Raw genomic sequence first — 18740 nt, 5'->3', positions numbered from 1 at the left:
GACAAAAATTTTTAGTCTGAAAATGTTTTGACCAGCTGTCACGTAATAAGAAGGTAGTTGGTAACTGTTAAGAAGATAACATAACCAATAAGTGGTGACCTATATCTTGACTACAAAAGGTCTAAACTAGAATGCAGCAATATACTTTCTATTCTGCAACCTACTTGTCACCGGCAAGTATGAAGCTTTTTCTAGTAAGTAGTCCTTTGCCATCAAATTTGGCAGAATTAAGCTCTCATGTGAAAGTTTCTAGATATTATAGTTATGAATATAGCACAGCAGTAGTTTACATGTAGATTGTAATCTTTTGTCTACAGACAGTTCTAATTCCTCTATAGCTGCTCATAACTTTACCAATCTGCAGCAAAATGAAAGTTGACCAGTCTTGGCAGTTTCACAGCTGTTAGTCAGAGCCCTGCAGATAAAAGTAAAAACATGTCTTTCACTCTGCTGTTGCTCAGAAAAGCTATGAGGCATTGTTGCTTTTTATTGCGGGGTGGGGGGGAAAGCTTGGGATGGGAATAGAATAGTGAAGATGTCTTTTGTGGGAAGCTGAGTAGAGCAGTGGTGATATCCTCAACCCATCCATCCCACTGCAGGGGTCTTTGGGGTGGGAAGGAGGGACGGAGGGGATGCTGCTTCTTTCCAACAGCCAGAAAGTTTAGACACTTCATATTTATTGGGCACTTTCTAGCGTGAGGCTGATCTTAAAAGCCCAGAACAAGATCCTGGGACAGCAGCCTGGTTAGAATCCCCACAATCTCCCATTTCCTTGCAGCTGGCTGGACTTTTCACCAGGGCACTTTCCCTAATCATCGATGCTCTTTTCCTGATCTTTATTGGTCCTTGAGTGTCTGATAAACTTTTCCAGCCCTGATCTGTATTATGAATTTAAGAAGTATCCCCTGAATACTGCCAGTTGGCCATCAGTAGGAGGAGAGAGAAGCTTGTTGAATATTTGCCCTTTAAAACAAACACCAAAGTGAAAGGATACATTTCTGATCAAGAAAATACAGTGGACATAGTGGGCCAAATTTAATCACTGCTGTAACTGTTGAAGAGTCCACTTTAGCAAGCATTCAACAAAATATTTGGCAATGATTCCACATGAGATTTTTCAGAAAAGCTGGGAAGCTGTGGCTTCGATATGAATTGTATGATGAATCCTGAATTAGCTGAAGGGTACTAACCAGAGAATAATTCTTGGAATCATTGTTGGTCTGGAAGACCACAAGTGGGGTTCCACAAATGTTGGCTCTTGATCAGTTTACTATCTTGGAAGAAGTGGAGAGTACATTAATCAAAATAACAATGTATGTGAAGGTAAGAGGGATGGAAGATACTGTTAACAGGCATTTCAGCAGTGCTCAGCATAGTATCACAAACATTAATAAATTAAGCCTGGCCAAACACCAGTGATGAAAGAAAGTGATATTAACTCACATTACAGATGGGGATGCAGAGACAACTTACACTACTGTAAACAAGAACAGAATCTAGCCCTTTGGCTTCAAACACACAATACTTTTGGACATATTTTGATTGGAAAGGTTATTGTGAAACACTGTACAACAGGTCTATGTGTATTAGAACAAAGGAGGCAACATTTCCATATGAATACTGGCTTCTTTTACTTCAGGGCAGTAATTTTGTCTCTTCTCTTGTATACAGCATACAGCACAATGGAGTCCTAACCCAGTTGGCCTTTACCATAAGATAAATATTATTGTTGTTGCTGGTGCCGTCCCCCCGATTATAGCTGCCATCTCTCCTGTCTCCTCGCTGCTTGCTCTGACTTCTCTCATAGATGCTAGTTTTCTATTGGGTTGGAGGGAGATTTAATACACTTGTTTTTTTCAAACTGTGATTGTGCTAGCAACTAGGATGTTTTGTGGGTACTTATATCCTCATGCTGAATGTAGTGTCAGATGGCATGCTGACATGGCAATGATTGGATAACAACTCGCTCAGTCTTGTGTACTGGAAAGTAAAATGTTGAGTATATATAAGTACAAAGTAACAAATCTGGGAATTATGTCCCTAGTCCCTGCCTATTAAGGTGCACTGACTGCATTGTTATTTCATTTGGAAGCTATAGAATCATAGGACTGGAAAGGACTTCTAATCCAGTTCTCTGCGCTCAAATAATCTAGCCTAGTCCCCTGCAGTCAAGGCAGGACTAAGTATTACCTAAATCATCCCTGACAAGTGTTTGTCTAACCTGCCCTTAAAAACCTCCAATGACTAAGGAGATTTCACAATCTCCCTGGGCAGTTTGTTCTAGTACTTAAGTTCCCTGACAGGAAGTTTTTCCTAATGTCCAACCTAGACCTCCCGTGCTGCAATTTAAGCCCCTTGCTTCTTGTCCTATCCTCACAGATTAAGAAGAAATTTTTTTCTCCCTCCACCTTGTTACCAACGTTTTATGTACTTGAAAAGTTATGGTGTCTCCCCTCAGTCTTCTCTTCTCTAGACTAATCAAAACCAGTTTTTTCAATCTTTCCTCATAGGTCATGTTTTTGAGACCTTTAATCATTTTTGTTGCTCTCCTCTGGACTTTCTCCAATTTGTCACATCTTTCCTGAAATGTGACTCCCAGAACTGGACACAATACTCTGTGCTGATAAGACCTCAGCTGGCGTAGAGTGGAAAAATTACTACTTGTGTCTTGCTTACAACACTCCTGCTAATATATCCGAGAATGATGTTTTGCTTTTTTTGCAACAGCGTTACACTGTTGACTCCTATTTAGCTTGTGATCCACTATGACCTCCAGATCCCTTTCTGCAGTACTCCTTCCTAGGCAGTCATTTCCCATTTTGTATGTGTGCAATTGTTCCTTCCTAAGTGGAGTACTTTGCATTTGTTCAAATTAAAATTCAGCCTATTTACTTCAAACCATTTGTCCAGTTTTTCCAAATCATTTTGAATTTTAATCCTGCCCTTCAGTGCATTTGCAACCCCACCTAGCTTGATATTGTCTGCAAACTTTATAAGCATACTGTCTATGCCGTTATCAAAATCATTGATGAAGATATGGAACAGAACCAGACCCAAGACCCATCCCTGTAGGACCCCACTCAATATGCCCTTCCAGCTTGACCGTGTACCACTAATAACTACTCTGGGAACAGTTTTCCAACCAGTTATGCACCCACCTTATAGTAGCTTCATCTAGGTTGTATTTCGTTAGTTGGTTTATGAGAAGGTCATGCAAGACCGTATCAAAAGTCTTACTAAAGTCAAGATATACCACATCTGCCGCTTCCCCCCTATTCACAAGACTTGTTATCCTTTCAAAGAAAGCGATTAGGTCGGTTTGACACAATTTGTTCTTGACAAATCAATGTTGATTGTTACTTGCCACCTTAGAAACACTATAGTTGCAGACTACCACAGATTTTCCTAGAAGACCACAGACATGGAGAAAACAAGTATTTGGTGGGATAAGGAGATGAGAAGTTATGGCTTATCCTAACTAGGTCTAAACTTTTGAAATGCCTACATAATTAGTATCAGAGGGGTAGCCGTGTTAGTCTGGATCTGTAAAAGCAGCAAAGAGTCTTTTGTGGCACCTTATAGACTAACAGACGTTTTGGAGCATGAGCTTTCGTGGGTGAATACCCACTTCGTCGGATTTATTATGCATAATTTATTACTAAATGATTCTTCATCTTTTCTCGCTCATTCTCTGTTCATGTAGTTCTCTGTTAACTACACTGGACTGAATTCTGGCATGATATAAGTGGACAAAACTCCCATTAAATTAAATGGGATTTGTGCCCAATTATACCATGATATTACACGATAGCTATGTCAAATGTATTTTAACCATGATGGAAAGTATAACAAATACAGAGGAAATAACTGGGCAGTGATATTTTAAAGTGGGAAAATGAAGGGGTATGCTGACAAGTGCTCTCTTCCATCAAAGAACACTGATGATATTGTAATAGTTTTGCTCAGCGTTTGAAACTTGATCAACCACTACAACAACTTTCCCAATTCTGACTGCCTTAGTGGATAAAAGTCATGGCTTTTAAGTGGCCGATGTCAAGTCAGTTGGTGGTGTCAATTCAGTTTCCATTGGAAATGAATCCACATCACACAGTCACCACCTCAGGTAGCCCTTATAGATACTTGTTTCCCAAGTAAGTTTGCAATAAGGCAAAGGACTAAGTGGGCACAGACACTGAATTTAACACTTCACCCCAGCCCTAGAAGTGATTCTGTCACATTGGGGTTGATGCACATTTGGCTGCTATCTTAAGCCTTGTCTGCACTAAAAAGGGTTTGCTGGTATAGCTACACCAGCAGCCCCTCATAGCTTATCCCAATTCACCAAATGAAATAAGCCATAGCAGCAAAAACACTCTTTTTGCTAGTAAAATTGCATCAACACACTAGGGCTTTTGGCAGCATGGCTATGTCTGTTATGGGGTATGATTTTTCACACTCCTAACCAACATAACTATGCTGGCAAAACTTAGTGTAGACCTGGACTTTGCAGTCCTTGCTGTATGGGAAAAGAGGATTTCAGTTTTCTGGGCTGGCAAGCTCAACAAGATGGTTGGCTGCAACTGTGGGGGCATACCATTGTTCCTCTCACATCAGTCAGAATTCCTCTGGGTGGCATCCACTGACTCCTGGGTTTCCTTCATAGAGCAGTGTATACTTTCCAGGGTTCTCTGCTTGGTATCCCCCATCTGATTCCCTTGTTTACACCTATGACCTCACTCCCATTCCTATTTTTCATTTGTTGTCCACTGCCATCAGTTCCATCCTATGTCCTATATTCTTCATGAGTACTACATTTCACTACAGTTTTTAAGGGGAACTGGGCTAGTGGAGTGCAGAATCAAAATCAGGAATGAATGTGCATTTTTGAGAACCCATGCAATTTTATATACTGTATTGTAATTGTTCCTATACTCCCTCCTTTAAAGCATTTCCATTTTAAAAAAATATAGTACTTTTATTTTGGAAGTACTGTTCCCAGATAAAGACTGTTAAAACTGGAATTAGTTATAAATGTTTAACAGGTTTAAAATACAGAAACTGTTCTGCCTTCTAAAGTGTTATTCCCTTCCTCTTATTTTTAAACTAGATGCAGCAAATGTTTTAGTGATTGGCACGGAAAACGCTGCAAAAGAATATGATCCTGGTATGATCTATTTCTTCAGGTAAGTTGCAAACCAAGCCTGCCACATATGATATATGTGGATGTAGAAAGCTACTTTGTCAGAGTTCAGGGCAACTGCACCTGTATTTCCTCCTCCTAGTCTGACAAGGGTACCCATTCTAGGCTTCAGGCTCCTCAAGCAGTCACGTCACTTGGGTAGAGCCCCACGGGTTTCTACAGTGTGAAAGTCAGTCTGCCTTAGCAGACCTGCTTTGCTTCTCCTCAGAGGCTATAAACCTACACACATGCTAATAAGTTTACCAGAGATCATCCCAACTCCAACAGGGGCTCTGGCAGGTGACCAACCTTCTCATCCCCACCAAGAGGGTTTTCTGTGGTTACAAGTTCATAACAGCTGTTAGCGCAGAACAAGTACCCCATGAATCTGAGTTCCTCATTGTTAGGCCTCTGATCTTGTCCTCATGTAACAGGTAATGAGCAGACAAAAGTCCCCTTCTCAGGGTGAAGCTTCGAAAGGCTTAGTTGTTGCATAACTGGAGGGGTACATTTGCATACACCTTCCCCTAGAGATTTCCTGGGAAACCCACATCTTTAAAATTCATTCTTGTCTAGCCCATTGTTTCAAATAGTCCTTTGACGCGAATAACACTTCCCAGGGTTTATGTTAATCATGTCTCCCCCCTAGGACATTACATATAATCCCCCAATAATGCTACACATTTTTATTTTCAATACAATGAACTTGTAAGATACTGAAACTTATTTACTTAAGTTAAATTTTATTGAATTAAAGTGTGTCTAGCCTATTGCAGGAAATTGCCATATCTGTCATGTATTTTATTTAAATTATGTTTAAAAAAAAAGAGTGTTTCCTTCTGGAGATCCAGGAAACATGATTCAACTACTTAAAAACATAGGCGGCGAGTTCCATACCCACGTGGTGCTCGGGCACCAGCAATATTCAGATCCCGGGGCCCAGCTCCACCAATATTTAGGGCCATGGGGGGGAGACCCGGCCCCACCTGCGGCCCCCCCACGCCTTCCCCAAGTGTCCCCGGGCCCCGACTTGCTGCCCCCATCCCCTGCTCACCTTTCCCGGGCTCCGGAGCAGAGAGGCACTGACACACTGTCTCTTCAGGGCAGCTCCATGTTGCCTCCCTGAAGCAACTGCTGCCACAGGGTTCTAGTGCCCCCCATCTCACTGCCAGAGCAGACTGACTCTGAGCCTGCCCTTACCCCTCAAACCCTTCCCTTTTCCGGCAGGACCCTCCAGCAGCACAACCCCCTCACCCCCCCCCCCGGCCCACAGTCACTGCTCCTGCCCCATGCTGGGCAAGGAGGCAGCCCCCTCCCTCAGTCCCAGTGAGGCTACAGTCGGGCAACAGCAGGGGAGGAGGTGCACGCAGCACCCCCTGGCACCCCCACAGGGGAGGTGGGGGAAATTCCTGGACCTGAGAGAGGCCCTAGGAGCACATGCAGTGACAGTGGTGGGGGTGAGTGTGCTGCTGGGGGGGCAGGAAAGTGGGGCTCCTCCCCCAGAGCTTGCTGCTGCTGCCGGCAGGGAAGGGCTGGGGGGGGTCCTCCTCTCTGGCCCCTGTCCCAGAGCAGCCTGCCTGCATCCCAAACTCATCCCCAGCGCTGCCTCAACCCCAGAGCACACACCACACCCTCAACCATCTGTCCAAGTCCTGAGCCCCTCCAGTACCCCAAACACCTTATCCCCAGTCCCAGCCAGAGCCCTCACCCCCAACACTCCTACTGTCACCCTGAGCCCCTCGCACACCCCAAGCCCCCCATTGCCAGCCCCAGACAGAGCCCTCATCCCCTACACCCCTATTCTCGCCCTGAGCCCCTCCCACACTCCAAACCCCTCATCTTCAGCCACAGCCCTCACCCCTGCACCCCATCCCTCTGCACCCCTCCCTCACCCAAACTCCCTCCCAGAGCCTTGGGCAGGTGGGGGGCAGAGTTGGGGGGGACGGAGTTTGGGCACCACCAAAATTTCTACAAACCTGCTACCCCTGCTTAAGTATTAAGTAATTAAATAATTCTGACTTTAAAACTATATTTGAGTATTTTTTGTATTAAAAATTAAAGCATGATTAACAGCAACGGTTATGGGGCTCATAGGAAGACTAAGCATTGTAAATTTTCTTGATTCACTTTGTGCAGAGGCAATTCCTGACAATGTGACTGTAGCATTAAAACACTTTTAAGTACAAAACAATGTAATCTGACCCTCAAGCCTAATGCATCCTTATGTTCTGTTAACACAGGGAAGGGTCTGTTGTGTTTTGGAATGTGGAAGAGAAAACGGTAAGTAGAAAAAGGAGCTGTATCATTTAAATATCAAAGCTGATTAAGGTGAAATTCTTGTCAAGTATCAGAGGGGTAGCCGTGTTAGTCTGGATCTGTAAAAGCAACAAAGAATTCTTGTCATTCCTGCAAAGCCTGAGCAGATGGGTTTTGCGTAGGTAACCTATGCAGGCGAGGGGAGGATTGAATTCTTCTCCTCAGTGAAGGCAGCCACTTGGGACTGCTTCAGGCAAGTGTGGATTGTTCTTTTGTAATCTTCGCATTCTGCCTGCTTGCATAAGGTGGGCAGGTCTTCCACAGTGCTACCCTTAGAAAATAATATCCCAGTTACAACAAAGTAGAAGCTCTAAGATGCCTTGCAGACCATGCCACCTGGTGCTGAAAGCCAGTCATGTCTCATAAATTAACTGGAGTCAAGCCAGGTCAGTACAGCAGTGTAACAACAATAAACCTCTAGATGATTATTCAGTATGTGACACCTTTCCCTTTCTTTCAATACTGAACTACACCTGGATAATATTTTGGGGCACTGTGCTGTTGGAGACGTCGTCTTAGATCACAGGTCCCTCATCTCTTGCAGATCCCATATCCTGGCCATTTACCAACTTAAGCTTCCCCTGCAGCTGGAATTGGGTACAATGGAACTGATTCTTTGTTGCTGTGCATCTTGTACAGTTATTTACACCAGTACAAAGTGGATGTAAAATACTAACGGAGTAGAATGGGAGCATTTTATATCTACTTCTAATTCACTTTTCACTAGTTTTTTTTTTTTTAAACTACACAAGGGTTAGACAACAGAGAAGCAGATATAAGGTCTAGTGTACACACACTTTTTGCACTGGTATAACTGTCGTTCTGGGTGTGGTTTTTTTTTTTTAATTTATTTTTTTAAATCAAAATAGTTATACCTGCCTAACCTGTAGTATGAAATGCAGTTACACTGGTATAACGGTGCCACATACAGTGTAGTTCATTTCCCTTCCTCTACTGGAATAATCTACACTAGTATAAGTGCCTTTATACCGGTATATCTGAAGGGCACCCTCAATACTACATATGGTCCTTGGATGTTGTTGGAAGTTTTGCTTAATCCATTGGCCTGTCTTTAATTTCCAAAACTGATTTACCACCTGCCTCCTGATTTCTCTTGAGAAGTCTACAAGGAAGATTTTAGCTAGGCTGTTAGATTCCCGTTGACTTAAAGGGTATGTTTCTGTTGACTTTAGTGGGCTTTGGATCAGACCCCAAATAGACACAAGCAGGCTGCCAGTGAAGTGTAGCCACTTCTGTGATGGAACACAACAGTTCAACATAGGGTGACCAGACAGCGAGTGTGAAAAATTGGGACGGGGAGTGTGGGGTAATAGGAGCCTATATAAGAAAAAGACCCCAAAATCGGGACTGTCCCTATAAAATCGGGACATCTGGTCACCCTAGTTCAACAGCATATAGCAATGATGCATGACAGCTTAGGAAATGAAGAGGAAAACTGCATCAATTTGTAAACTGAACAGGGCATTTAGCTAGGCAGACAGGAATTACCCAAGTGGGAATGGCTGGAAAACGAAGGCTAGCAGCCCTACTTTTTGAGTATAGTGCCATGAGAGTTTAATGATTGTCTCAGCTGGAACCTCGATTTTTGGTCTTATGTAAATGACAGTAGCTTCAGCAAAGAATAAGCCTATGATTTCCTAGCTAAACAAATAAAGACAGTTAAGTTCAGCAGCAAAGTGTCTCGTGGCCCAAGTATTTTCTAAGGGGAAGGTGTGCTGCCTACTGAATCACTAATATTCAAAGTCCTATAGCACCGTGGATTCTCCCCCCAGGTCTATACAAATGCTGATCTGGCCTGATCTTGCTTAGCCTACAGGATCTTGTGAGATCACAGCCATAGATATTATAACTGCTATAAAAATTAAAGGTACTTTATCTCGGCAATACAAATCAGAATTTCTCTACCTTTTTAGCAGTAATTCATGAAATGCTTGGCAGACCTTAGACACTTCAGTATGAAATTCAAAATGATATGGCAATGTTTCAGAAATTGCAGACCTCCATAAAAACATATGGCAATGACTTCTTATAGCATCATGTATATTGTCAATAAATATTATGAAAGCAATGAAGAAAGCTAACACCGCAGAGAAAATTATAGTTTCATGTAGGTACTAACTGATTTTAAAGTATCTGTCTTTGGAAACTGCTTTATTAGAAATTGATTAAACTAAAATTTTGCATTGAAAGATCCACTATTCTCCTTATTTTGAAGAGATAAGTGTTTAAAACTTGGGTACCCTAGCAATGAGTATAGTATAAGTGCCTAGATGGCACAATCTTTTGGCCAAATTCGTTTAGAATTTCTGTTCTGAAATGTACAGGGTCAAAAGTCTTGTACTGTGGAAGATTTTCTGAATGGGATGTAAAATAATATTAAAATGGTTACTTTATCCTAATGCAAAAAAGTATTTTCACCACACCTTTAGCATTCTTTAAATAAACATCAGTGTATTGCTTTAATTTTATGTATTAGATATTTGAAGACTTATGTGGGGCAATTGTGTAGTATTTGCTAACCATTTTAATAATGTGCAATTGTCTTTTTCCTAGATGAAGAAAATAATGCAAGTGCTGGAGCGGCATGAAATTCAGCCTTATGAAGTTGCACTGGTTCATTGGGAGAATGAAGAAATTAACTACAGGAGAGGAGAGTAAGCATTTTTCTGCATCCTTTACCCAAAAACATTCCTTTCCTACCTCTCCTCCAAAGGAGTAAGATAAGTGTTTTGAGGGGTAAATAGTATGGGCTACAAACACTAAATCCATCGGTCTTAATGGAGTATGCATTACTTTTTTTTTTTTTAATATGGCTTTGCAGCATTACTTGTGATTTTGATGTTATTTACTAATCTTACTAAAGTATTAGAGTAAACTCAATTGCTTACATAATTGTAAGTTAGGTGCTCTTCAGCAGTCTCAAATGGAAGGAACTCACACCTCATGAGGGCAGATATAAAGGAAAGGTACATATTGAGACAGCTCTGATACAGAATGGTCATCACAAGGAGTATCTTGCCTTCTTAGATACATTGAAATACACTGAAAACATAACAGTTTCTAATAGGAGTAAAACTGGCATATCATGGAAGAAGACGTGTGACCTTCCTTGACTTTGTTTCTTGTTAAATCATATCTTGAGATCATGATGAACGGAAGTTCTTGTTCAGAAAGATTTTTCATTGCAAATCATTGCTATTTCATAGAATACATTATATTTAGTCATTTGTAGTACAATGCTGCTACATAAGATGGCCATTTTCATAGCCAATGGAAAACTGAATGTGTCGTAAATTATGGAATCTGTAACTATTGAATTGTTCCATTGTTTTTAGCTTCTCCTTCACAAGCATTTGTACTTTAAATTTCGGGATGCTTCCCAGACACTCAGGTGGGACTTATGCAAGGCACCTTGAAACTTGCAGGACTCATGACTTCTACTTTGCTGCTGGCACACTGAAGAGAGCTGTGGGTGGGTGGGGGGGAGAGTACCACAATTCAAGAAGGGAAAGGAGTGGAAATAGAGTGACAGAACAGAATAGGAGAGGCAAAAACAAGAACAATGAAGTAGAAAGAGAAAGCACAAGAGGGGAGGAGGAGTGAGTGGGAAAGAGAAGTCCATCGTCCTGCTGTTTCTCTGAATTTTCTCAGTAGTGCTGCAGCTGATGTAGAAGATACTAATATTAGGTTTTTGCAGAGGAGTTGCTGGTGTAGAGGTTGAAGAAAGAGCTCTAGGTGGGTTTTCTCTCACTTTAATCGTGACTGAGAGCAAAATGCAAGGAAGTGAGATGGAGCAGTCATATACACTGCTCCGTGTTTTTAAATTTTAAAAAGGTGCATGAGGAATTTCCTTGTGTAAAAGATTCTACTCCGACTATCCATTTTTAGAGGTGACTTAGTCAATGAAGATGTCTCAATCCTGTTTTTACAGAGGCCAGTCAAAGCTCCACAGAGGAGAAATCTTGTTAAATTCTGACCTGGATATTGATGAAGTAATTCTGCAGAAATTTGCCTTTTCAAATGCTCTTTGCCTTTCTGGTAAGCTAATACTTTATGTAGTATCCAATTTTACCTAAGATTGTGAAATGCCATCACAAATTTGGACATATACAATATAAGGGATGGAGGGAGAAGATGACCTTAAGCAAACTTTATATATGGTGAATGTCTGTCTGTCTGGGAATCCGGTGTTGTTACATGGGTTACTCTCATTCATGAAAGTGAGGTATGCACATAAGTTGCCAGAGACTGAATAGGAGGATTACTCTCATAGTTTTTAACGTGTGTTTTGTAAATTGGAGCCCTACTTCGGTCACAGGTAAATCTTTTAAAACAACGTGCTTGAGGAAACATACCTTTTTTTTTCAGTTTACATCTCTTCCCTTCCCCAACCCTAAATACTCTACTAGTATTAGATGAACTAGAAGATAGCAGCAGTTTGTGCCTGAAGCACATAGTGTGCCTGCACTGCCACTACCCATGCATGCTGAACATCTTCTATAGATAAACAGAAGACTTCTTTATCCAGTTCTGTCTGTTCTACACCTTTTACGAACACCAACTTCACCAAAAACAGAAGGAAATTTACCTCATTAAAATATATATTAACACGAACACTGCAGAAACATTGTTCTGACTCTCTCTGTTTGCAGAGCAATGTCAGGCAACTCCCAGATTAGTTATTCTAACACGAGCCTTGAACAGCTACAAGTGATAATGTATATTTATAGACTTAAAACTAATGAGCAAGTGATATTTATTTGAATGTCTGGTTATTTAGATCATTTAAGTCATAAAAAGTCAACTGCAGTTTAATGGAATCTTGAAACATTGGCAAATAGGCACTGTGTTTTATGGTTACTTGAATTCTGAGACAACACATGAGATGTAATGTCCTATTTTGTTAATTTTTTGTTGCAGTAAAACTGGCCATTTGGGAATCATCCTTGGATAATTTTGTGGAATCTATCCAATCAATTCCTGAGGTGAAATTTCTGTTTATTTGTGTTTTTTTTTTTTAATTCTTTGTAAAGAATTAATTTTATCAGGAAAAAGATATTGGGAAAGCATTTGAATGGCTAATAGATTTGACTGTAAAGCCAAAGCAGGTATAGAAGCTCAGGGCATCTGCACTGGGTGGAATAAGGAAAGATGTTTAAAACCTTTTTTAAAGGGATGTGATTGTCTGCATGCAAAAATGTTTTCACACAGGTGCACTTGCTAGAACATGCATATGCGTGTACAATAAAGTATCTACCTTTTCAAAATTCAGTCAGAGAATAGTGCAGCATCCCTGATCAAAATCTAAATCAACATGAACTTGATTAAAATCTCAAATGTGAGTTTTCCTGAGATTTTAATTAAATCAAGATTGCAATGTCCCATATCACCTATATAGAAACCACAGCATTGAAAGCACCGCTCAATGACTTCTTTCTCCAGGGAAAAGGGTGGGAATCCTTAGCTTGGCTCTTTAAAAACAATTTATTCACTTTTTTTTTGAGCGTCTCAAAAGAAGAAATTAAGAAAGCTCAGTAGTTACATGATAAGAGAGAAAGTTCTGTGATATATTAGAAACTAAATAGAGACAAAACAGAATAAAAGGGAATAAGTGGTCCATTTTCAGCCTGGCTAAAGTTTAACAAGGGGTGTTCCAAGGGTCTGTGTTAGGAGTGGTGGTGTTTAATATATTGATCAATGATCTAGAAAAAGGTTGATCAGTTGGATGTGACACAACAGGTTACCAAAGTATTTAGATAAATCAAGACTATAGAAGACTAAGGATCCCCAGAGTGACCTAACAATGCAAGGTAAATGGGCAGTAGAGTAGCAGATGAAATTCAGTGTTGATAAATGTGCAGTAGTGCACATTAGAAGGAATAGTTTGAACAACTGGTACAATGGTCAGGGTGTAAGACTCATGATTTTTTTTTACTGAGCTTAAATAAAATAAGCAGTTATGGAATGTCTTTGGCTAATGATTTATCACTAACTTCTCTGCAGATATTAAAATCAAGAAAAAAAGTGAAACTCTCTCATGCTGATGTAATGCAGAAAATTGGGGAACTCTTTGCCTTACGGTAAACTTTTTTTTTAAGGGCTCACACCCTATCATTTCAAAGAGTATATTAATAGATTCTTAGAGTCCAGTGCCAGAAAGAAAGAACCTTTGTGACCCATGATTAAAAGATTGGCAAACATCCTTATACTGATAATTTCAAGGAGCCCAATTTATTTACTTTAACAAAGAGAAGGCGAAGGGATAATTTGAACCCAATTTATAAGTGTCCACATGGGTAACAAACATTTGATAATGGGCTCTTCAATCTAGCAGAGAAAAGTATAACAATCCAATGCCTGGAAGGTGAAGCTAAACAAATTCAGACTGGAAATAAGGCATACTTTTTGAACAGTGTGGCTAATTAGCCATTGGAACAGTTTAGCAAAGGTTGTGGTGGATTCTCCATCACTGGCCATTTTTAAGTCAAAATCTGAGGAGTTTTACTGTGATAAAAATAATTCCTTTGTTGTGACCCTCTCACAAATCACATAAGTGTGATTGTAATAAACATTACTATGTATGTCCCATAAAACTTAAATTTAATAAGTTAACAGGTGGAAGGGGAAAAAAGGGCTATGAAGACACACAGCTATGATATGAACACTACCTGCTAAGGCTCTGGATTTCATATCCACACCTAAAGAGCCTTTTGCCAGTGGGCTGGAGGAAACTATTGTTAGTGATCCTGATAACCAGCATTCAATATCTGTTTTGTGCTGGAGGTGGGAGATATTACAAAGTAACTTCGATGCTGTTGTGACAAAAGGCCTGGCATGGGAAGGTGCTTCCCACTCGAGTCTATTGCTGTAGGTGCTCAGCACCTCAGGCCTAAGCAATCTGTCACAATAAGTTTGTTTATTTCAAAACCATCTGTCTATACTGATATTGCTGTATAGCAAAAAGTGACTCATTCATGAGGGTTTAGTGACTTTCAGTGTTCTCAGAACAACCAATTTAAGCAATTATTACTGTTTAGTATTAGTCTCCTGTCCCCGGATTTGTTTTTTCTATAGGGAATAAGGGGAAATACTTCATACAGTTAAAGTTGATGTTTTTAAATAAACACTGTAGAAATTGGTAGGAAACTGAATAAACTTTAATCATTGCTTTGAAATAGCACTATAAATATTTCAACCTTTAAGTGCCAAAAGAACTTTGAACTACCATAACCATCCCTCTTTAGGCACTGTATAAATCTGAGTTCAGACCTGCTGATAACTCCTGACTTCTACTGGGACAGAGAAAACCTTGAAGAGCTTTATGACAAAACCTGTCAGTTTCTCAGCATTAATCGCAGAGTTAAGGTAAGTTTTTCGCAAGTAGAAGGTTCTCCCTCACCCATAACAAGTCTTTGTAATTACATGAGAACATAAGAATGGCCATACTGAGTCAGACCAAGGGTCCATCTAGCCCAGTATCCTGTCTTCCAACAGTGGCCAATGCCAGGTGCCCCAGAGGGAATGAACAGAACAGGTAATCATCAAGTGATCCATCCCCCGTCGCCAATTCCCAGCTTCTGGCAAACAGAGGCTAGGGACACCATCCCTGCCCATCTTGGCTAATAGCCATTGATGGACCTATCCTCCATGAATTTATCTAGTTCTTTTTTGAACCCACTTATAGTCTTGGCTTTCACAACATTTTCTGGCAAAGAGTTCCACTAGTTGACTGTGCGTTGTGTGAAGAAATATTTCTTGTTTTAAACCTGCTGCCTATTAGTTTCATTTGGTGACCCCTTAGTTCGTGTTATGAGAAGGAGTAAATAACACTTCCTTATTTACTTTCTCCACACCAGTCATGATTTTATAGATCTCTATGATATCCCCCCTTAGTTGTCTCTTTTCTAAGCTCAAAAGTCCCAGTCTTATTAATCGCTCCTCATACGGAAGCCATTTCATACCCCTAATCATTTTTGTTGCCCTTTTCTGAATCTTTTCCAATTCCAATATATCTTTTTTGAGATGGGGCAACCACATCTGCATGCAGTATTCAAGATGTGGGCGTACCAAGGATTTCTATAGAGGCAATATGACATTTTCTGTCTTATTATCTATCCCTTTCTTAATGATGCCCAACATTCTGCTCACTTTTTTAACTGTTGCTGCAGATTGGGTTGATGTTTTCAGAGAACTATCCACAATGATTTCAAGATCTCTTTCTTGAGTGATAACAGCTAATTTAGACCCCATCATTTTATATGGATAGTTGGGATTATGTTTTCCAATGTGCATTACTTTGCATTTATCAACATTGAATTTCATCTGCCATTTTGTTGCCTAGTCACCCAGTTTTGAGAGATCCTTTTGTAGCTCTTTGCAGTCTGCCTGGGACTTAACTCTCTTGGGTAGTTTTGTATCATCTGCAAATTTTGCCACCTCACAGTTTACCCCTTTTTCCAGATCATTTATGAATATGTTGAACAGGACTGGTCCCAGTACAGACCCCTGGGGGACACTGCTATTTACCCCTCTCCATTCTGAAAACTGACCATTTATTCCTATCCTTTGTTTCCCATCTTCTAACCAGTTACCAATCCATGAGAGGACCTTCCCTCTTGTCCCATGACAGACTCTGCTTAGTCTTCTGCTGAGCAAGACTACTCCATGAGTTGATATAAATTTGACTCTGTCCAGTGGAGCAGAGATTGAGAGACTGACCTGGATTTTTTAATGGTTTTAAACTCTTAATTAATAAAAGTTCAATATTATTTACTGCAAAAAAGATATTTTGTACAAAATAATAGGGGCCTGTAAGTTGCATCCTCTTCTATAAGTTTTTTATTTGCATTTTTTCTGTGACAGATTCATGATACTCCCCATTTTTGGCCATGACAAACAGCTAACCTTTATCATTCCGGCTTACACGTAAAGAGTATTTTTTCCAAGCCTTTAAATAAAGTTTAAATTTTAACAGGAAGAGCTTTTCTTTTGTTCTAAAATACCAAACAATATGTAAAGAAGCAAATAAATTTTTTTCTTCTGCTTTTGGGGTTTTTTTTATCAAGTAAAAGTGTTTTAAAGAAACAATTGGTAGAATGAGCTGTAGTAAAATGAACATGCTGCTTAGGCCTTGTCTATACTACAGAGTTTTGTCGACACAAGTTATGCTGATGATCGAAAACTGGTATTATTACATTGCTTGTGCATGTTGACACAATGCTCCTTCTGTCGGCAGAGCATGTCCATAGTTGGTGCACTGTGGGTAGCTATCCCACTGTGCAACTTGTCACCTTCTTCAGCTAGGAGTTATGGGCTCAATGTCTTGTGATGCAGTTCCATGGGCTGCCGAATGCATTTTGTGGCATTTTTCAACGGCCTCAGTTTACTGTGTGCCTGCTATCTCTGTCTCAAAGGATGGATCCTGCACTGCTCTCTACTGTTGTGGTCACTGTTATGAACACATTGCGGCTGGTCATTCAGTATATCATGAACAGGAATCAGAGGTGCCTGACGTGCTGTGTGCCATGGAAAGAAACAACATCAGATTACTTTTGGCATTCACAGAGCAGCTGCACACGGTGACTGTTGCTTTTGGCCTTGGGAAACAAGCACTGAGTGTTAGGATCACATCATTATGCAGGTCTGGGATGACAAGCAGTAGCTGCAGAACTTTCGGATGTGGAAAGCAACCTGGAACTGTACGTGGAGCTCGCCCCAGCACTGCGGCACAAGGACACCAAAATGAGAGCTGCCCTCTCGGTGGAGAAGTGCATGGCAATTGCTGTGTGGAAGCTGGTAACTCCAGACTGCTACCAGATGGTCACGAATCAGTTTGAAGTCGGTAAGTCCACCGTTAGGGTTGCAGTAATGCAAGCGTGCAGGGCCATTAATCGCATCGTGCTACAAAGGACTGTGACTCTTGGGAATGTGCGTGAAATAGTGGTTACTTTGCGGCAATGGGATTCCCTAACTGCGGCGGGACATGTTGTGATCGAGTACATCAGTAGAAGGGGGACTTCTCTGTGATATTGCAGGAGCTTGTGAATCACCGTGGGCGTTTCACTGACATCAACGTGGGGTGATCTGAGACAGTGCATGACACACACATCTTCAGAAACACTGGCCTATACAGAAAGTTGCAAGCAGGGACTTTCTTTCCAGACCAGAAGATTCCAGTGGGGGATGTTGGAATGCCCATAGTGATCCTGGGAGACCCAGCGTACCCCTTACTCGCATGGCTCACGAAGCCTTACCCTGGAAACCTGGACAGCAGCAAGGAGCACTTCAACAATAGGCCGAGCAGGTGCAGAATGACCATAGACTGTGCCTTTGGCAGATTAAAAGCATGCTGGTGCTGTCTTTATGGCAGGTTAGACCTCAATGAGAAACCAGAAGTCAGCTACTGTTGATCTCAGTGGAAGTTACAGGCTCTTAATCCCAATCATTGACGGTCACAGAAGGAAAAAAAACCATGACTGAGATACAACAGAAAATTAAACCAGAGCCTTTTAATATTAGAAGTCTCTGAATTCTTGGGATACTTAAAGTACTTGCCATTTGAGGGTCCTTGTTTTTCCATCAGCATTGGTTGTGACATAAAAGGAGTTTTAGTGGACACCAAAGGGTAAGAATGGTGTTGAGTCCTGTGATAAAGAGCTGGGTATCTTTTCTCAACCCCAAACTGTATTACACAGCTGTAAAAGTGGGTCGAGCTCATTCTACGAGAGTGCAAGCTACATCAATAGTGTTCCTCAGTGATGTCTCAATATTGGACATTCGCAAGGCTGACGTGGTCATCAATACATATGTTTTCGAACCATTCTGCCATTACCACATCATCCAAAGCAGATGCAAATGTTAATGGGCCAGTCCTGCGGTCTTTGTTTAGATCAGGGGTGCCCAACCTATGTCCCAAGGCCATACACGGTACACAAGAACATTTCATAAGGCCCACGGCCTGCTTCAACACAATATACTAATGGCCGATTCATTACTGTTCTTTTTCTCTGTTTACTCTAATTCATCTGATACACGTTTTATGCACTGATTTCTTTGTTTTTTAAATAGACAATATTGTATATAGGTTGTTTCTATCTAAATAAATATGAAACAAGCTGAACTTAAAATATAAATCAATACAGGTGCCTTTAAATCTTATTAAAATATGTAGAATCTATTTGGCCACACAAGGTTGTGCTTAGGTTTATGTAGCACTCATGTGTGA

At 40.8% G+C, this 18740-nt stretch overlaps 1 protein-coding gene across 7 annotated transcripts in view; it reads left to right on the top strand.

The window, feature by feature from the left end:
* The window catches only part of RMND1 (required for meiotic nuclear division 1 homolog), a 46623-nt gene that overhangs the window by 25959 nt on the left and 1924 nt on the right, over positions 1-18740 (top strand). For 6 of the 7 annotated variants that reach the window (XR_006578019.1, XR_006578018.1, XR_006578017.1 and 3 more), the window contains 8 exons: positions 5108-5183; positions 7420-7459; positions 10070-10170; positions 11448-11554; positions 12437-12501; positions 13520-13596; positions 14761-14881; positions 16930-17357. Coding sequence is in view for 1 of the 7 variants with exons in the window: in XM_045009582.1 (XP_044865517.1) it covers positions 5108-5183; positions 7420-7459; positions 10070-10170; positions 11448-11554; positions 12437-12501; positions 13520-13596; positions 14761-14881 (587 nt within the window). In the remaining 6 variants the exon portion in view is untranslated. The remainder of the gene's footprint in view (positions 1-5107; positions 5184-7419; positions 7460-10069; positions 10171-11447; positions 11555-12436; positions 12502-13519; positions 13597-14760; positions 14882-16929; positions 17358-18740) is intronic. The other variant, XM_045009582.1, reaches the window with a different exon arrangement.

This window comes from Mauremys mutica, chromosome 3 (assembly GCF_020497125.1).
Source record: "Mauremys mutica isolate MM-2020 ecotype Southern chromosome 3, ASM2049712v1, whole genome shotgun sequence".
NCBI lineage: Eukaryota > Metazoa > Chordata > Testudines > Geoemydidae > Mauremys > Mauremys mutica.
This window is presented reverse-complemented; position numbering and strand designations above follow the sequence as displayed.